This window comes from Anomalospiza imberbis, chromosome 5, assembly GCF_031753505.1.
Source record: "Anomalospiza imberbis isolate Cuckoo-Finch-1a 21T00152 chromosome 5, ASM3175350v1, whole genome shotgun sequence".
Taxonomy (NCBI): domain Eukaryota; kingdom Metazoa; phylum Chordata; class Aves; order Passeriformes; family Viduidae; genus Anomalospiza; species Anomalospiza imberbis.
In genome coordinates this window covers 34,676,649-34,697,726 of record NC_089685.1, presented here as the reverse complement: position 1 = coordinate 34,697,726, position 21,078 = coordinate 34,676,649, and the positions used below count along the sequence as shown (strand labels likewise).

The 21,078-nt window shown below is 36.3% G+C and overlaps 1 protein-coding gene across 6 annotated transcripts in view; it reads right to left on the bottom strand.

Moving 5' to 3' along the window:
• Positions 1-21,078, bottom strand: part of CNOT2 (CCR4-NOT transcription complex subunit 2) — an 84,688-nt gene that overhangs the window by 17,992 nt on the left and 45,618 nt on the right. For 5 of the 6 annotated variants that reach the window (XM_068190199.1, XM_068190196.1, XM_068190198.1 and 2 more), the window contains exons 2-5: positions 16,130-16,252; positions 5,497-5,563; positions 2,027-2,174; positions 1,242-1,424 (exon numbers count right to left, since the gene is read on the bottom strand). In XM_068190199.1, the coding sequence (XP_068046300.1) occupies positions 1,242-1,424; positions 2,027-2,174; positions 5,497-5,563; positions 16,130-16,240 (509 nt within the window). In that variant the 5' untranslated portion in view covers positions 16,241-16,252. Of the gene's footprint in view, positions 1-1,241; positions 1,425-2,026; positions 2,175-5,496; positions 5,564-14,759; positions 14,808-16,129; positions 16,253-21,078 lie in introns of those variants that run through there. The other variant, XM_068190201.1, reaches the window with a different exon arrangement.

Below are 21,078 nucleotides of genomic sequence, written 5' to 3'. Positions count from 1 at the left end.
CCTACACTTGGGGATTTCATTATCTACCCTACAGCTGAGTAATTAATTACCCTACTTAAACAAGTACTTTGTATACATGTATCAATATCCAGTATTATTGTCCTCCACACACAGATTTTTTAAGTACATTACTATTTCATCTGGTTGTGATCTCAAATTTCAAAAATACTTTAAAATATATTATCTTTTAAAATAATCAGCTCTACTTGCCACTAGACAGGATAGAAAAGGAAAATTCTGTGTAATCAGAGGCAAGATACAAAGTATTTTCATGCTCCAAGACCACAAACAGTTATTAAGGGATCACTATTTGCTGTGCTTGAGAACAGTATATGTATGCGTATATCAACGTGAAACAACAAAACTAAACAATCTGATTAAGTACCAGATAGTTGTGACGCTCGTCTTCACTTTCCTTTATCTATTTTGTACAATACTAGATTGGGTTAAAGGTGGCACCTGACCACCATGAGCTTGTTTATGCTCCGTCTAATAGTCACTCCTCTAAAAAAGGGCCTGAAGGAAGAAAAAGGACTTAACTGGGAGCACAGAGATCAGGAGGTAATGGAACCAAGTATCAAAAGCAGGCAGCCATACTAAGCTGTGACTACACACATTAAATAATTAAAACTAAGACAGTGCTTACTACAAGTTTATCAAAATGAATGAAGCATGAACACAGCACTGTAACACAGTTAAAGCCTAATGATTTGTGATGTTAGTATCCTGCTCAGAGTTAGAAAAAGAGAAGCTACTGAGAAACTTTTGGCAACCAAATGAGCACTAAATCCTTAAACGAATGGCAAGCCACTATTTTCTGTATCATTCCAGAATTTAAAGTAGTTAAATACCAGATCCTTACTGTGTCTGAATCAGTTTACTTCCCTTGCAGAATAACTACCATGTTTTTAAATTTCGCCTTACTTCTTCCCAAAGTCCTAGATGAACAATTTTAAAACAGATGCATATGCTGAAAATTCAAGTTATGTTTCAAAAATAAACTTGGGAATACATGAGAAACATCACATTCTTTAAAGTGGATGCAGCAGAAATTCAATGGAAAGAGAACTTAGCTTAAAGGCCTCAAAGGCCTTACAAGAATATTACACGGAGATTCAAAGTGTATTGCCAGACATGAGTACATGACACAGGTTTCAAGATTTATTCTAATGGATAAAAATTACATTTCCAGAGCAGCATGCCTATGGCTGTACAGGGATGGTCCAATTAAAGAGCCTTACCTGTTCACAGTAAAAGGTTGTCGAGAGGGTTGCTGCTTTGGCATACATATTATGCTTGGAGAGCTTCTGTTAGGGCTGCCTAACCCTGAACTGCTCATGCTGTTTGTCCTGCTGGGAATTCCAATGCCCTGACCAACTTGGGAGTGGTTCATCATATTCCTAGGATTCATAGGCAATATCCCCCTGAAAAAAAAAAAAACATTCACAGAGATGAATCTGTACAACAGTATTTGGCTACTCATTTAGATTACTAACGCAGGATGGACTCCAAGCTGTTGCAACTTAATTTGTGCTTAGCGACCAAACACTGTGTTTAGATTACTCTCTATAATTAATGAAGTTCTGGATTTCTTCAGAAATACCAAATGACCCATTACATGCTAATCAAGTCCTTCATCAGGTTTAGAAAAATACTTAAGTATTATACATATGAAAAGGTGTTACAGCTCTTTCCCAAAGAGCACTTCAGACCTACTATCTTTATATTCTCATGCAGTGTATGACATCACAGCAAAATTTTAACTGTACAATCAAATAACTACCTCTTATATTCTGAAGGAGAACATGCCAGCAATTTGTCCTTTACATACAAAAATAAAATACTGTCTTACAGTAAACCCTTACTTTATGGTATTATTTCCCTAACATAGGAAGTGATCCATAGAAACATCTTTTTTTCTTTTTCAATTTATCAGACTGTAAAGTATGAGGCAAAATATGCAGAACATTTAACAAGAGCTCTGCAGAAAGACACAATGGCAGAAATATCGGCTATTGATAAATACCTGCTCGGAGATGGAGGCGTGTGAAGTGACATTGTTGGTACCCCTGTTGTTGGCGTTACGTGGCTCGGTAACTGAGTGCCTTGTGATAAGCTGCGATTTAACTGAGGGGTATTGTTGCTCATTCCCCTCATTGGAAGGCCTAGTGCACCTATTGAAAAAAGATTCAGAGGGGTGGAGATACAGAGCAATCAGGAACAAGGTCTTCTCCATCAGGTATAGATGGAAACAATTTATGCTGACAACGTACAAAAAAAAAGGTGCAAAGACTGAAGGAAAGTGCAGTGTAAAAACTAAGTCCTTGTTTGGATAGAAGAAACTCAACTATCAAATTTAGCCTCGTATCTCTTTAACTCTGGAAAGTCTCTTTAAGGAAATTTGAATTGAATTTAGAAAATTTTGTTTCCTTTGAGACATACACTGTACAAAAAGGATTGAATTTTAAGATTTTCAGTAAGGACGTGAAAATCTACAATTTATCTCAAAAGAAAGCAGCATTTTAGGAAAATCAATAACTGCACTCAAGAAATACGCTAATTACTTTTGAATAAATATGTATTTGACCAGTATTTAGAACACTGATTTCTCTTGCTAAAAATTAAGCAAATCTCTGATTAAAAAAAAAAAAGTGATGAATCTTTAATTAACAATATCACTGTTTTTAGGACAACAAAAGCAACATTTGAGGCCAATTCTCTCTTTACAGTTCAAGTTGCTTCTTTAAGGCAACAGTACTCCAGTGTCTGTGATCAAGTTTGACCTTACCAGAAAAGAAAGCAAGCAGAATTTTAACAACCCTCTATTAGCATTTAAAAACATACAAAATGGTTTTAACCATGTGATCAAAAGTATTTTCTACAATTGTCACAATTGTGTGACAGAATAAACCAAGCATTTCAGTGAGGTAAAAAAATTAAATTACTTCAACTGAGAACAGCAGAAAATAATCAGTTACTGCCCTTTTCAAAATGTCAAAAATCTTTATTAAGTTTTTCATTATTCTCACATCACTTTTCTGTGTTTAAGAAGTTTCAGAATTATGTTCAAAGACAAAAAAAAAAAGTCATTCAGTGCAACATGGCAATAATAACAAACTTATCATATAAAAAATGATGGCTGTGACAGTTCCTATTGCTTTGGCATAAGGCTGCTGGGGCAGACTGACAGAACTCAAAACCTTATCTTGCAGACCAAACAAAAGAAAATTCTGATGGATCAGCACTCTCCCATGGCAGAATACCCCAGCAGTAGAGCTGAATATGCCAATGTATAACGTGGTTAAATACTAAGAATGCAAAGAACAGACACAGCATATGCTCAAATTATTATCATGGACAAGGTCTGAAGAAATCTCCCAGTCATTCAGCTTTTACACTATAAGAACTGCAGTCTATGTCCTACCCTACAATTTGCAAATCCAGGGAGTTTGCAATAAAATTCAAGTGTGTTACACTCAGATTTATCTCTATACATTCAGATTAAGAGGCAGTGTGACTTGCTATAACAAGCATCCTAACATTTCATTAAAAGTTGATTACATCAAAGTTTTCACTGTAAATATTTTGGCAATTTGCTGCATCAGAATAATTTCAATGAGCATAAATATGTATTATAAATAATATTTCATGTTGATTAACAATTACATGGGATTTTAAAAATAAAACTGTAAAGAAAAAATACATTCACTTCCAAACTAGATACAGCACACCAAGAAACAGAATTAGGATATTCAACCTTATTTTGTGCAAGCATTTGTTTTAGCAAAGCCACTTTTAGACTGATGGTTATTTCTTCTCATTGGCTTTCTTTAAACTAGATTTTTTTACTGATGAGGGCTGTTACAGGGAAGTAGAACCATATTGCTGGCAAGGAGGGGCAGCTGAAATACTCACTATAAGAAATAAAAAAAACACAAAAGCCTTTTTTCTTACACTTTCTTTTCCCAGTTTTCTAACTGAGAGGAGATCTATATGGGCTATGTTGAAGGCAGACCAATGAAATGGCCAATTTCCTTCTTACTGGTCAAATTTAGGTTATATTAATGCAGTAATATGACATCTTGCTTAATGACTGACCAATCATTAAAAGTGCAACATCAGTTTTGTTTTTCCTAAAGAGTATTTTAATCGTAACTATGACTTCAACAAAAAAGTTTCTTGGCCCTTTTTCTCAAGATCTGGTAGAAACTGACATCTGATAATATTTACTTTCAAGGTTGTAGGCATGTATGTCTACATGTTACAGAGATTACATCCTAGGCACAGCAACTAACTGAATGAAAAAACAATTTGATAAAAAAAGATTACCTTAAAAAATAAACAACAAATAACTGTGATAAACGGAATGAATAAACTACTTCAGTATCTATATACAGTAAAGTCTGAAAGGTTCAACAGTGCCAGAATCAGCACCTAAAAGAGCCAAACACAACTCGGACTGGCTAGAAGCTGCTCATATAAATCTCAGTAGCATAATAAAATGGCAGTTTACATTACAGGGTCACTCTTGAACAACCATTGAGATAGGAAAAAAAAAACCTTGTAAAAAACCAACGCCACCAAAAAACAAACAAAAAAAGCCACCCCAAAACGCCACTGTATTTTTCAAACCAAAAGAAGTTGGGAAGGCCATGCATCTAGCAAACAAAGCTTTTAGTTTGTCTAGATAAAAAAGTCCAGACTCTCTAAAAGTATTCTGAAGACACTTTTTCTTGGAATCTGAGTTAGATGCACTTAGTAAGACAGCAGAAAACATTTAGAAGCATACAGTGACACAGGAGAGATGACATTCACAACCAGTTTTACTTGTGGAACTGTATCTCAGATATTCTGAGTCACTGCCTGAGTGCACCTCTCAGTTACCAAAAGGCTCAATTCTCAATGCTGGCTTAAGTTAGGTGGTTCTTAAGTCAGCATTACACTGTGACTGTTGCTCTATAGCTCTTCTATAGCAACGGTGTCCATATGAGTGGCAGACACATGACATTGTCAAGGAAAGAAAAAAAACAGTGATGCAGAAAGCAATAATCTTAATGGCACAACTCTTTGCCAAATGCAAGTTGCCAAGCTTGTACACAAGATGTACTGTGCTCATGTAGAGCATGAAGTACCAGTTATATTTAAGGTATAATTTCCTCCTATTCCTTACATAGTTTTCTGAAATAGGTTCATTTTGGCTCAGCCTTCTTTCTTTATGTTTTCCTTCAGAGAGTCTGTTAAATCACAGAAAATTTTTATAGTGTGATTGTATTTGGATATTTAGCAGTTATGAAGTGATGACATTTTGCACAGTAAACACTGCAAAAATGCATAGTAAGCAAAGCAAAAATGCATCTTAAAATAATTGTACATAAGGAGACATATTGTCATTTTTACATAATCACCAGAAAACAAAGCCATCTGCATGTTCCAGAGTGTGAAACTGTAATATATTTAGCATAAAATAAACATATTACTAATAAAAAGAATTCTTACTTTGTTGCCCGTATAAACTTGCCCCAAACTGAGACAGCTGACCTGATGTTGATGGTGATGCCAGCATCTAAAATGTAAGAACAAGAGGTTATTAAAGACAAAAATACTGTGCTATCTTGCTCTGGAAGTTGTCAACACCATGTTATGCCAAGAAAACCAAAACAACTGAAAACTCATTCAAAGTAATGAAAAATTTATAAACTCCCCAAAATATCTGTACAGTAACACCTGCAGCAGTATATTACGCATCAATAAAAATGTATGAGTTTACCTGTATAAGCACAGATTTCACTTGCAACAAAGAGCACAGAAGATCTAAAGCTTTCAGGTTTTCTACCCTTGCAGCCAGAAGACCCATCGTTACAGAAAAAAACCTACTCATTTACTTAAATCAGAGGTCTTTTTCCTCTGCCTCATACAACCACATCCTTTCCTGCTCAACAAGTGAGAGTTTCATACTATCATTTACAATATGATTGGATAGGCAGCAACAGGTATATACAAACAGATATGAACATCAGGTAAGATTCTAATGTTAAAATTATAATATATTGGTCTAAGAGCTGACTTCATGCTTGTACATAGATATGACCAGGACCTACAAATGTCAGAAGCAGTATTTTCTGCTCTACCATGACCACTTTAGAGAAATCATGTACTATCAAGAAAAAAGGCAACTAATCTAGGCACTTGACACCAGATTTCCAGCCACTGTTCTAAGAGGAAAAGAACAGATTGTTCTCCATGCTTCTGAAGAAATATAAAGTATTAATAACTTTGAGAAACAGGACATAGAACTTAAACACTTGGAAAAAAACCCCTTTGTAATCTTAAGGGAAGTTAAATATTGGAACATCCATCCCTGTTTTTGCTGATCATTACCAACACTAGGTTATAGCTGATTGCCCCTCTGGAGCAAGAAGAGTTTTTAGTTGACCTTGTCCCTCCATCCACAACAGAACATGCTACTTCTACTTAGTAACACATGGGCAAATAGCTGCTTGTTTAGTGAATTAGTCTGGACTTGGACTGAATTTTAGGATGGTTTCAAGGAAAGAAATGTCTGGATTCTTAGACATAAGGCAGTTTCAAGGGTTTTCAGCTTGAGAGTAAAGAATTCAAATCAAAATAACTTTACTGTGATAAATTACAAATTGCTTTGTTGATATCATCTAGGCAGATGTAAAATTCAAACAAACCTTATAAGCTGAATGTGCTAGTTGTCTATACTGGGGCCAAATCCCGATAGCAGAAATGAGAAAGAAGACAAGGTCTTCTTCCTTAGTGAAGAACTCACTGTAAACAAAAATCCACTTTAAGTAACACCCAGTGGCTTCAGCTCAGCATTCATATAACCAGGTTCACAGGCCATATCTGCATCAGCAAGTGATGCAACCAGAGGGAAATACATTTGTAAAAAAAAAAAAAAAGTTGGCTCTGGGGGCCTACCAGCTGCTGTATGCTTTCCTAAACTAAAACACTTGATGCCATAGACTAGATGTCCATTAGTGAGTGGCATATGTCTGATGCAGTGCTGCAGGCTCTCTTCCAACCAGTTTTCATTTGGGAGGATTAAAATTCACTCACACTAATATTACTCTGCAACACGAACCAAAGCATGCTGAAGTAGAGACACTTGGGAGACAAGATTTCAAAACACACTTTCCCCCCACCCCCAGCTAACAAACTGATGGTCATTAAACACGGATAATACAAGCTGACAGTAGTTTTTAAGAAAGGAAAGACAAAGTAAAATGGCGAGGTTAAAAAAATAATATTCAAGTTTGACAAGTTGCAAGGTACACCTAGAACATGTTGCAAGGTGTGAAAAATTGTAATTCTATGGGAAAAATGAGAGGCAGAAAGTCATAAGACACTTTCTGAGACAATGATAAAGGCACACAAGTTCAAAAATAAAAGCCGGCACACCAGACAATGCACTAGAAACATCAGTCAAAAAGTACTACCAGCTTTGGGACAAATAAGCAAAACAGTTAAGCCAAAAAGGAATATCCCATAAGCACAGCTGCTCAGAGAATTAAAAAACTGCTGTGGTGGCATGTGATGTAATAAGCAGGAAAAGACCTCAGCATAAAGTCTTCTATTTATAATGTTAATTTGGAGTAAAAAACCCCAATAATTAGAAAACCCCTAAGAGGCAACAGATTACTTTAAAGAGGGAAAAAAGAATCCTACCTATTGTACAATGAGTACTACTTGATTTTTTAAATTCAATTAAAAGCAGAAGCAAATAATATTTATTGAACACTGCTTATTAGAAAGAAGATTTTCTTTAGAAACATTGCAAAGTAGGTTACATCTATTGTGCCACTTACTTTTACATGAAAAGTTAATTGCAAAATGACTTGTAAAGAAACCTTTATAGAAAATCATAATAAAGGCCAAGTGTTGAATTCAGTAAGTCTGATAATTTAATGTCATAACATACTTAAAACATCAAAGATAACAAGCCTCAAGAAAAAAAAATCAATAAAAAATCCTGTGGATCTGTTCCAGGCAAATTAAATGCAGCATTTCTCAAATCTTAAGGACCAAGAGTATGCTGTATGGATATCTCACTTATTTAATCTCTACTTTATTAAACATCTTTTTCTGTCATATCTAAGCAAGATACAGTTTAAAATTGTCTTTTTTTTTTATTATTTCCATACAATTTAGATCAGCAACAAAAATTAAATTCAGCAAAACCTTAACCTCTATTACCAGAACCTTGACTTGCATTCAGAGCCTCTGAGTCACTATGATAGTCTACTCAAGCTTGGTTCAGCAAAGATAATGAAGATTCAAGATGAATGGTATTAGTAGTACTAAAACCATTTCTTCTGGCATTTTGCAATCATTATTTCATCTGACTGGGCTACTTGCTACACAATACAGAAAATAAAACAACTCTCCAAGAGCATACTTGCAACTGTGACTGGAAGTCACTTGAATTTCTTTTTGTCTACAACAGCCAAATGTCATAACCTTAATAAAAACCAGAGTAGACTAAGCCTTAAGGTGACTAAAGCCACTTCCGGTTGCTAAGATCTATTAAGCTTTACCCAGTTACATTAGAATCTTAGGGAAAACTCACTCAGAATTACAGTTGTAACAACCTAAATCAATTTGCTAGTGGTTAACAGCCACAAAACGCAGCATGGGATTTCTGTTTCTATTCCAAAGTTGTATCACTGAACTAGGTAGATTTTTTTTTTTTTCCAATTAGCTTTCCCTATGTTATTAGGAGACACAGGAGGCCTACAACTTGCCTCTCCCATGGGACATGGGGACTACTGAGCATGAGAGACCTTGTGTAACATGAAGGCTGCACTTTATTTTGCCAGAATACAGGAAAGACCAACACTCACTGCTGGCAGGCTGAAAGACTGAGTTCATGACACTCAAGACATGGACATCATTTTACTCCTGAGTCTCAAACAGTGCAATTTTGATCATGGAAGATTATGTATCTAAACTCAAACCAACTGATGATACAAGCAGATGGCCCCATTTTGCTGGACTGGTCCACACGAAGAATCAATAAGCTGCAAGGGGCTATCAGACAATTTCTTATCCCTACTGCTGAGAGATTTTACTGTAACTGCTTTCATTACTCTTGATCAGTTTACTGCAGTTTGAGAGTGTCAACAAATCTAAAAAAAAAAAAACCAAAAAAAAAAAACAACCAACCAAAAAAAAAAAAAACCAAAAAAAAACCACAAAAAACCCACAGCACCAAGAAATTGTGCATTTGCCAGAACTGTGAAGAAAACCCTGCACTTTACAACCCTCTCGGGAGAGTGCACAACATAAGCTGCAGCCTTCCTGAGAGCAGAGGGGTGGTGGGAGGAAAGCCAGCAGCAGCACTGGCCGAACAGGCTCCTGCCTCCCTGTGCACTGCAGTGTACTGCCTCCTCCAAGCAAAGCCCCAGCTCAGCGTGGGGACAGCTGCCTGCCCCCATCGCTGCCACGGCAGCAGGGTGACACCAAGAAAACACAGTAAAGCAATTCTGTGACGGCTGCTACATTATATAGTTATAGCCCAAAGCTACTTTCTTAAACATGAAGCAAGCTGTAGCTAAAATATATTGATTTAGCACTACAAAGTCAACTCCTAGAAGCAAAATGTGTTAGAATAAGCAAGTTTGTGAGAAGTATCTAGCCTGATAAATTATGGGTTTCTCACAGATGCAAACATCAGCATAATTTTGTATTTACACTACTTTATTTCTGGTATCTGCCATCTGTGCTGCACTATTTAGTAACAACATCTGACCCACAGCCTCAAAAGAAGTGGTGTTATACTGACGTAAAAATCAGTAGTAAAACAAGTCAACAAATAACAGATAAAAATACTAGACTCTGGCAGTTTTTTAGTAGCGTTATTAGTCTTCCTCTTTACACCACCTTTTAATACAGCACTCACAACAGTCCCATGTTACAAGTATTTCCAAATTTCAGTATCAAAGTCAATAAAAAACTTGTATACATATATAAATATAGGGTATTATCTGCCAGTGAAAATTACAACTGATGTAAATAATTTGTGAAATATAAACTCATGTACAATACTGTAAAATAAATGAAATTTTATTCAGTCTTTCATATTTCATAATTTCTTGTTAGTTGTGATCTTCTACCTCCAGCAGCACTTGGAGAGCACAAGGAGGTAGGACCACACTGCTGATAGCAGCAATATCTCAAGATCTTAGAGACAAGATGTTGCTTTTGAATGACAATGACATTATTACTGCGAGGTTAACATGGCTATCCAAGTAAAAACAAATTCTCCCTGTGTAGAGACATTGATAGTACAGTTTATCAATGAGCCAAATGACTACTGAAAGCTCATTGAAAGATGCTATAAAAATGCCAAAGCAATTAAGAACTAGGACAACAAAACAAATATTTTATACCAATTAAATAACCAGCTACATTTAAAAAAAAAAGCAAAAACCAAACAAAATGCCCACCACTGAGCTCATAAACCATCAATATTACAAAACAGCATGTTCAATGAACTGAGTTATTGGGTAAGAAACCATAACCTTTCCTTCTAGAAAATGTACATGATTTTATGCATGGAATTAATCTAGTTAAAGGCACCACTTCAAAAGCTAGAGCTAACATATGAAAATTATTATGCATTGTGAAGTGAAAATAAAGCTTCTAGATGAAGCAAAGATGAAGCACAGCAAAGTACAGAACACCTACCATAGGCATTCAATTATTCTATAAAAAGCCTAAGTACAAAAACAATCAGTGAAAATTATACTACAGTCATCAACAGTAGAATTAATTTCCTTCTGACATAATTCCAAATTGTAAAGGGATGTGAACTAACTTATATTCAGATATATATTTTACAGATACATACTTACATACTGTGTGAAATAGTATAAAAACACACTTTTGTCTCTAAGTAAAATTAGTTTATGATGTGTTGTTTTATTTGATAAATCCATTTATGTGCAAATTTATAGGTGACACAGTAAAGGGTGCATTTTGTATTTGAAACTTTTTGTTCTTTCAGCATACTGGATAACTTTCTTATGAAAATGCACACTATAGGCAGAATGAAGATAGGCTCTGAAAGGGAATTGCATTAAAACACAAAGTTCCTTCAATTGTTACTAATCTCATTCCCTGCAAATCCTTCCAACTATTTTGCCACTTTTACCACTATCAATGGCATTGCAATTTTCATACATTTAAAGTTTGTTTCCATTAGGGTTTTTGTTTTGGTTTTTTGTTTCTTTTGTTGGTTGTTTGGGTTGTTTGTGTACTCAGTAATACATGCAAGGAATGTTTAATCACTCTTTTGGAAGGTGAAAAGTAACTCTGTTGCATTGTAACTCACACTTCAATGAGTGAAGCCTAAGTCATGTGTTTCACAAACCAAGCAGGGCAAATCAACTCACTATTCAGTCAAATCTACAAGCATGTTTACATACAAAGTAATGCATGTGAAAATATTAATTTGCCATTTATAATTAAGACATTAATCTATTTATTTATCAAAATAAATTTTAGGGTTTTTTCTCAGTCCACAAATGGATCAAAACTATTCAGACCATTACAAGTTAGGTTAATGTACAGTATATCTCTATTTAGCCAACCAGCATTAGTGTGAATGCTACAACTGCTCCTGACACAAGGGGGTTTCATGGGAATTCTTAAATACATACAACTCCATATGAAGCATCTGAAGTAAATTATGACTAAGGCAAGAAAGATACCTTATGAAACATGATACCATAGGTTTCCTCAGAATCCTGAAATAATAGCATTAAAAAGACAGCAATTCATCTGGATCAATGAGGTTCAGCAGCCTTAAAGTCAAAGTTGTATCCAGAAAACTGACTAAACTCTTACACACTTAGTTTCCAAAACTTAGCAAGATTCTGGCAAGCTAAACCTTCAGGGTTTTCTCTCTTGTAAAAGTACCACCTCCTTCTAAGGCCAAGTATTTCAAAACACAGGAAAAGTAAAGGTTCTATAAATCAGTTTAATAGAATCACAGTAACAGGCCTTTGACCACCCTTTGTTGTATCAGCACCACTGACATCTGCCTTTGTGCAACTGTCTCATGACAAAGGAACCCCTGAATTTCATCCACCACAGACATGCTTCAGCTCAGGATGGAAGAAACCTCTGGAAAGTAGGCTCCCAGAATCAACAATCAATTTTTCTGTACTCCATATCCAAATCGGAAGACTTCCTACTGCTAGGGAGTTAGACAAACAATTGCAATGAGACAAATCTAATCTTGAAGGTAAATCTCACTTGCCACAACTAAAAACACAAATCAGAAGTATTACTACTACCTCACTGCAAGCATTTTACTATCTGTTGAGCAACTGGAAATGAAAAAGAACAGCAAAGGACTGGGCCAAGATTTGGAAAAATACTAATTGAAAAAAATCTCTAAGTTTTCTGATTGGGTAGACCTTCATTAAAATGCATGCGTGTCTACTGTCAGATTTATGACTACAAAACAACAGAAGATGCCCTTATCTTATACTCTCATGTACACATTTTCAGTGGGTTGGGCTAGATTGGTCAAACCTTGTGGAGCCCTTCTTACATTCTCATACATGAGAAATCTGCATTTTTGTTTTGTTCATTTAACAACGGTAGTTTCAAAAGTACATGAGAGCCTTGAGCTACCAATTTATACCACTGTCACTCTATCCAAATAAAAACACATGTATCCATGTCCTGAAAATTATTTTGCTGAGTGTACAGACAGCTCAATTAAGTTGGTGAAATTAGCTACAAGTAAGCTCTGCAATTGTTTTGTGGGCGCCCAGCGCATCATCTTGTCAATTTATATTAAAAGGATCCCACTTGTTGCCAGTAAAAAGTTACACTATTTTCTTAACCTATTCTTTGTTCTGAAAGTGCTGTAAAACACCTAATTTATTTGCCAAAGGATTATTGACCTGGTTATAATGTACTGACCAAGTGCAAAAATATTCACAGATAGAGCATTCATGCATATACTCTTTTCGTCTTCCCTACTTAGTTCAACAAGCATGTGATGATTCAAGTCAAAGCAACTGACTCAATAAAAAAAAAAGCATAAGATGGCTTGAGCAAGATGTAATCTCATCTAAGAAACTGTAATTGTGGGTCTAAAATAAGTTATCCAGTCAGTATCCACATGATCTTGGAAGCACTTGTGCATGTGAGTAACATGCAACTTTTCCATTTCAATTACCATATTAGCCCTGTTTACCTACAACTGCTTTCTCTAGTGAAAGAACAGGTAAATGAAAAGAAAACTTTTAGCTACACTGTGGCTGAAATAAAAGTAACATATCCAAAATTATTTGCTGCTAGTTCTTTCCCCATGTCAAAAGTCTTTGAAATTCAGGACAGGATTTGGCTTGACTTGACTGTAAAAATAAAGTGAAAAGTAAGTTTTGAAGTTTATACAAGTACACTTGCAGTAATAGCCTTTACTCTAAATTTTAGGAGGATTTCACCATTCCCTATGTTCCCCTATTCCTATACTCCGCAGCTTGGAGTATAGATACACACGAGCAACAACAACTCCTTGGAAAGCAGCAACTTTCAAGATCAGAATCAGTAAAACTTCAACAAAATGAAAACCAGTAACACCTAGCTATATCCAGTATAAGGGTAAATACTACACAAGCTTTAGCCCTTACTGAAAAACAGTATTTAGGGAGGCCATTCACAGAAGCTTCCACCAAAACCATTCTATTTCTGTTGGAAGAACTCTAGAAGATAAATGCAGCATAAATTAAGGACTCTGCATTCATATGTACATCTCATACACTGGAGAGAAAAAAAAATTACATTTCTGTAATTTTTTATAGGTCAGTTGCAAAAGCCTTCAACATTAATTTTATCTGCTTTCAGTAAAGACATAAATGAAGTTGAAAATGAAAAAAGAGGAATCACTTAAATTGTAGTAAAATTACACCTTGTTTAGATAATATACAAGTAATTTGCTTCATTCCCCAATACTACTTCTGCTTTTATTTTATTCCCATAGTAGATGTGAAGACAGAAAGATTCAAAGTGCTTCAAGATCTAGAACGCTGGAATTTTTCCCCCAGGTATTCATAAAACTGGATCTAGATTTTGAACATTAGTCTTTATTAGCTTACTTGGAAAAACTTTGAGCAATTTTATTTTAGCCTGTCAATACTGTTATCTAAAGAACAGTCAATATATTTATTTAACTTTAATATACAACATTTTTAGCTGAATTCTAGTTGAAAGACTATTTGAAAACATGGTTATTTTCAACAGGTAAAGGTTTACAAAGCCGTGAAAGAAGTTGGAAACTAAGAGAATGTAACAACACTTCCAACCCTCCTTTTATCTACTGTGAGCCAAGTGAAACAGCAAATGAAACATGTAATACACAGTATGCATTTAGCTATACCTGAGTGATCAAAGGTGTACAGTCAATATTATCACCATAAATTTATTTTTATAAACTTATTTAAAAAATCAGAGTATCATATAACAGTTTAAAATTTCATAAGCATAAACTCAGACAGTTGTAATGGTCAATAGTGAAGCTACAGGACTTGGGTAACCTTAAAATAATTTGGAAATAAAATTTTTAAAAAGCTTTTTCAAATCCACTCTTCTATTTCCTGTTGAAATGACATCATTCTTCTGCCAACTACAGCAGGCTTCCATGCCCAATTTTGGCCATTTCTCCCACAAGCCTTCAAGATTTCTCATTTGTCATTCCTGGTGTATGGATCACCCACCTTCCTTCTCTTGAAGTGCCATTCTAAGATGCACTTCTGCAATTATACCTACAGAAAAAGTAGGCAACTAAAACATTCATTCACTGTGTTAAAAATGTGCCAAGCTATCAGCTTTCACTGTGTATGCTGTGCAGCGTAGCATTTATCTCACTTTAGCTTTCTTACTACACCGTAATGATTTTACTCTCAGTGCATCAAATCTAAAAGCAAGGATTTAATGTACAAAAATCACTTTGGAGAAATTCTATCTACTGTTTTTGAGTGCTAGCTGCACCTCTTCGTGACCAGAAAAAGGATGTATATTCCACATCATAAATATTCCATTGTGCCTATGTGCATCTGTGGTACATGTATACACGTAATCAACATAAAGAGAAAAGAGCAGCCCATTTAGTTTTGTTTACACTGTACTACATTTTAATCCTTTGCTGGCTCTTATCAATTTATGAAACTCAATTGGAAAGCTGCATTTATGGTTTTTTTTTTTTTTACTTCATTTTGTCTGAAAAAGGCCTTCTACTCTCTAAATTTATTACCTTCTCTTTGAAAATCTATATTAAAATTCTGCTAAGAGTCTGTAGGAAATGCTTCTGTTGATACAGGTCAAGGTCTATCAAGACTATGTTCAAAACTGCTATTAACCATATTTCTGGACAGTCTTGGAGGCAGACTTGAAGCATTTTTACCTTTTTAAAAATTTGAATAGAATTTTTTTTAATTAGGAAGACTATGTTGCCTACACATATTAAATACAAGCCTGCCACGAGATGATATTACTGACCTGCAGGTGACATTAACTTCAAGTCACACTTTCAAGTCCTCCATGTATTTCTTCATGCTGCTCCATAGGAAAGTGAATTACTTTACTGCCTAATCTATTTATCTCTGGTAAGAAGCAACAGAGCTTCAGTAATGTCACTGCAGTTCTAACATACAATTTTTCATTACGGAGGGGAAAATTGTTTAGGAATTACTAGTTTTGTAACTGTGTGGCATTCCAAATAGGAGAAATACCTAACTTAGATTACTTCAGCAAACAAACTGCACAAAGCATTTTCAGAAACTAAAAATGGCTGAAGATGTAAAATGCAAAACCACAACAACAAACCTGTAGACACTGCACAGAAGCACAAGATATAATCAATAATTCAATTTATATTACAATTACAATGCTTCAAGATGAAAAAAACCCCAAACAATACTGGCAAGCATATGGCTGAAGTCGACATGAATACATTCACTAAAAATTGAAGCACTTGCCACTGGAAATGTACAGCTTAAAGCTAAATGAAGCCCTTCCTCACATAAATTTCATATACTTGAAACTATCTCAGTATTGAAAGGAGAAGAAATAAGCTTATTCAACTTACATCTTTTTCTGACCGATGTGGGAACATCGATGATTGGCTGTAGTACATGTTCTCATCATGGTAGTCACCATCAACCCCCTCTACAAACTTCTTCCTTGAAGCACCAAACATGCTGTTTGTCACCTAAATAAGAAGAAAATTTATTATATACCATATATTATTTGGTTTGCTACATATTTGGTATATATTTTATATATCTATGGAAGGATGGTTAAAAACCCATTTCTAAATATCTGAAAATTCCTCTTAAAAATACTTTCTGTATATTGCAAGTGTAATGGTTCTTTCAAGAGGGATTTTCATGTGACATACTCATATTACAGAAATAAGTAAGGTGGGGAAAGGGGACATGTATTCATTTTTTGGAAAGCTGTTGTTATGTTTATTTTTTGAGTTCCATGACCTTACACCCAAGCTTATTTAAAACTACAACATGTCAGAAAACAAAAGAGCAAACTTCTCCAGTTTTCCTCTCCTCAGGTAAACATTTTCTGCCTAAAAGGAAATAATTAAGAATATTTTTTAGAGTTTAGTCACCTTAAAAGAAATAGCAAAAATAAAATTAAAAAATATCTGTGAAATCTTCCATGTCTCATCATCAGAACCTGGAAAACCAGCATTCTACTTGACCCCACTCAGATACATGATTAAGTAAGAGAAGGTTGAGCTTAACCACACTCAACAATCTCATCACAGACTGGCAAAGTTACTGCAGACACCCCACAAAAACCCACTATATTTTATTTTACCCTTACTCTCAGAATTGCACATGCACACAGTGCTGCTAAGTCAGGAAATGGAAACCAGAGAAACAGCAGCCACACAGCTGGTCACAGAACTTTAATTCATTAGAAAATTTAATCCTGCAGCAAGGTCATACAGTGTCACTAAAGCATCTTCTGCATACAGTGTGTACTTCTATACCTGACTTTCATTTGTTCACCTGACTACAAAGCTCTATCCCTGCACAGTGTGAGCTAACCAAACCCTGTTTTAACCACCCAGGTTAATGTTCAAACCAGCAAAGTGGCACATGCAGGTCAGCACAGAGCAACTTGCCCAGTTTCTTGTACCATATGGGGAGACTGGAGAGAGTGCAATCAAACAGGGTGATAATCAACCCTGAGCTACTGCTCCACAATAACTTCTCAGGGATCTTTATCATCTTGAAAGGTAAGGAAGCTAAGGTGCAATTAGCTTATGAAATGCTCTGAACCTTAAGATTTACTATCTTACTACAGCATTAGATAAATTTAAAAACCATAGACTTTAAACTTTTTTTGTAAAAAAACAGTCAGTCTGCACTACCTTAGGCTCATGCTTGGAACTAAAATTTCAAAATATTTATTTTGATTGGTGCAAGAAAAATTACTTTCAGCCAGAAATCTTCTGGACAGAAATCCTCACTGACACAAAATTACTATGTATATTCCTCACAGTATGGCTTATTCAAATTTCACCTTTACTGATGAAGATTTCCAGGCAGTGTTTAAATAACATGGCTGACCCTAGACTGGTAACAATTAAACCCCATGATTTTAAACTCATAGTACTTTTGATTAACAGTAGTCAACACCTGGGATGCATTTAATACAGCTATACTCCACAGAATGATCTCAGAACATTTGGCTAAACAAGAGTCTACTGCACTACTCCTACAAGAGGATTTCAGATATTCAGACTACTGATACTCTAGAACAAATGCAAAATCTGTTACAAATACATGAAGGATGGCATGTAAAGGTACTGCGTGCCTTCCCCAGATGAAACTTGTCTTTTATGTATTTTTACAAAATACATGCAAATGTAAGGTCCCCAAGTGCTAGAATGCAATCAGCTGACTTTCACACTTATAGTGAAGCTTTCATGACACTGTAAGCATATCCCACTGTGTTAATCCCCTTACAATGCAATTATCACCTACCAGATGGGATGGAGCATTTAACAGGCTAAGGGGATTATCTTGTCCTTTGCTCTGCTTCAGTAAAGTGCAGAGAGACGAGCAGTTGCCTTTAACTGCAGTAAAGAGGATAGTGAAATACTTTGATGAACCTATCTTCAGCAATGAAGAGAAGCTGGAGTCTCACCCAACTCCTGCTCTTGAGAAGCAGAAAAGAAGCTTCTCACAAGTCCCAAGGAATTCTTTGGTATTCCTTTAACAATACCTGGGATAAGAAAAGGATTATTTTTTTGCCATATAACCTTCTCTTGTGATACATCATCAGAATAACAACTGAATTGTAGAGAAAGCAAGTCACTTACGCATACATGGTACTGTACTATTGTAATAAGAAACCCTGAGCTACAATACAGGAGCTATATAAGGGGAAAAAACTATTGTCTTTGACCTAGCAGATTTTGATCTTATTTCTGCAAAGGTTTACACATGGCTGGCTACATATGCACCGTAAAGATTTGTAAGTCAGTGGGTCAGAGCTCTGAAAATATATGTCTATAGCTGCTGCAAGAAAGTTAGTATGTCCAAATATAGTCTTTCTACTGAAAAGTTGAGAGATATTTTAAATTCTCCACTAAATTTAAACTTTCTAAAAGATTATTTTCTATACTGAAAATCATAAAATACAGTGGCCCAAAAAACTAATCACGACTATTCCCTGAACACTGATGAAGTACGATGATATTAATATGGAGTCTGACAAGAGCATGGTTATAAAGAAAGAAAATGAAAAAAACTTTTAATAATTGGATAAATATTGATTTTTTAATTGGAAATCCATATTTCTACATGACACCTAACAGAACTGTGCTGATGAACTCCAGAGAAAACAGAGCAGGCTGCAGCTGTAGGGGAAGAGGGGAAGGCTGAGGAGTCCGCAGTGCTCCTGTCTGCTACCCAGCTGCATCACTGCACCAAACTACCCTGAAGACCTTCAAAGACTTTTTGCTGACACTTCCTCACAGCAGCATTTTTGAATGTGATTTTGTGTTGTTCAATGCTGCCAAGTGAAGCAGTCACATGCAGTGTCCAAGCTGTCCAAACTCTCACTGAGGGAAGTGAGACAGGCACTCGAGGGCATTCTGGCAACCGCCAGTGCCCCTAACAGGATTCCACTCCACTAGAAAGAGCTGTCACCTGTTCTTAAGATGAACCACAGCACAGATCACAACAGAGAAATGTGGTGGTACAATTCACACCACTATCCAGCCCTGTCACAAAACTAACAGCACAATAACATGAGGCAAGCTGCTAAAAACCAGTAACAGAAAGAGCAGGAACTGGGATTAGAGACTTAAGATGCTGTAGCCAGGCTGCTTACTTTGTGCTCATTCTGAAGCTAAAACCAGCAGCCAATTTATCTACTTCCCAACAGTCACTGGTGACAGTAAACGGCTGGCAGACTTCTGAATCAGAGCACTTATCTCCATGCAGACTTTTATATTACAGCAGTTTATGCAGCGATGGTGTCATACTGTTGCCATGTTAGCAGCAGGCACCTTCCAATCCATGTTAACTTATTCCAATATTCACTAACACACTCATTAGTCGCTCATGCTACAAGCATATGCACAGATATTGGAAAAACACTGTTGTGGTACTCTTTGTAAGAAGGTGTGAGAATAACTGGGTCTGTGCCAAATGCAGGCAGATCTGCAGATGGAACTTAGTTGCATATTTCCTAGGACAAGAAGCCACTGGGAAACCTCATAGAGAGACTGCAGCTCGCTTTTCACAGACTGACAGATCGCTGCCCAATCAGCTTTGAAAGTAAAATACAGCAAAGTTCATGAAGCCCTTAAAAACAGATCTTAAACCCTTGGAAAGTAACAGTGACCTGCGGTTTTGGACCTTCAGGTACAGAGTCTAGACTGGTGAGGTGAAGAAAGGCAGAAATTGGCTCTTGTATTTCAGTTCTTCTTTCATATATATACATACACACACACCCCCATATGCCAACACAATCTCACAGAAGTGGTATGCCAATTGCATGGCAATTTTAATACACACAGAGTTCTTGTCTCTCAGGCTAATGTCATGCAGATCCTTCTCCTAATCCTCTAATTACTCTTCCTGTTCTACTGTGGGAACTCAGTTCTCTGTTGTACAAGACACACTGGCAGTGTAACCATTCATTAAAAATGTAAAAACGGTGCACTTAGGTCAATTCATTCTTTAGCATAATGTTGCAAAAGTACTTACAACTCCCACTGGTAGTCCCATGCAAAATATTATTAGAAAATATTGATGGTGACAGAGGAAAGAAAGGGAAGGAACTACATATTAGGATGGAGTTAAGAGAACTCACCAAACATGTGGCCACAAACCATGTCCACTTCTGATCAAGTGAACACGTATGCTTCTTTCAAAGCACGAGCTGCACCTGGGTCAGGGCAACCCTTGGTATCAATAGAGGCTGGGGGATGAACAGATCGAGAGCAGCCCTGCCAAGAAGGACTTGGGTTTGTTGATGAATGAGAGGCTGGACATGTGCCAGGAGTGTGCACTCACAGACCAGAACACCAACTGGACCTTGGCTCTCCAAAGCAGTTTGGCCAGCAGGGTGAGGGAGGGGATTCTGCCCCTCTGCTCTGTTCTGGTGAGACCCCCACCTGGAGAGCTGTAACCAGCTCTGGGGTTCCCAGCATGGGAAGGACATCACCCTAATGGAATGAATCCACAGAAGGGCCATCAAGATGATTACAGGGATGGAGCACACCTCTCCTATGAGGAAAGGCTGAGAGAAATGAGATTATTCAGCCGGGAAAAGAGAAGTTTTGAGGGTATTTTAATTGTGGCCTTCCAGTACCTGAAGGGAGCCTACGTAAAATACGGATCATGTAACTGACAGGACAAGAGGGAAAGGGTTTTAAACTGACATTGAGTATGTTTAGATTAATGTTACCAAGAAATTCCTTACTGTGAGGGTAATGAGGCACTGGCACAGGCTGCCCAGAGAAGTTGCAGATGCCCCATCCCCAGAGTTTTCAGG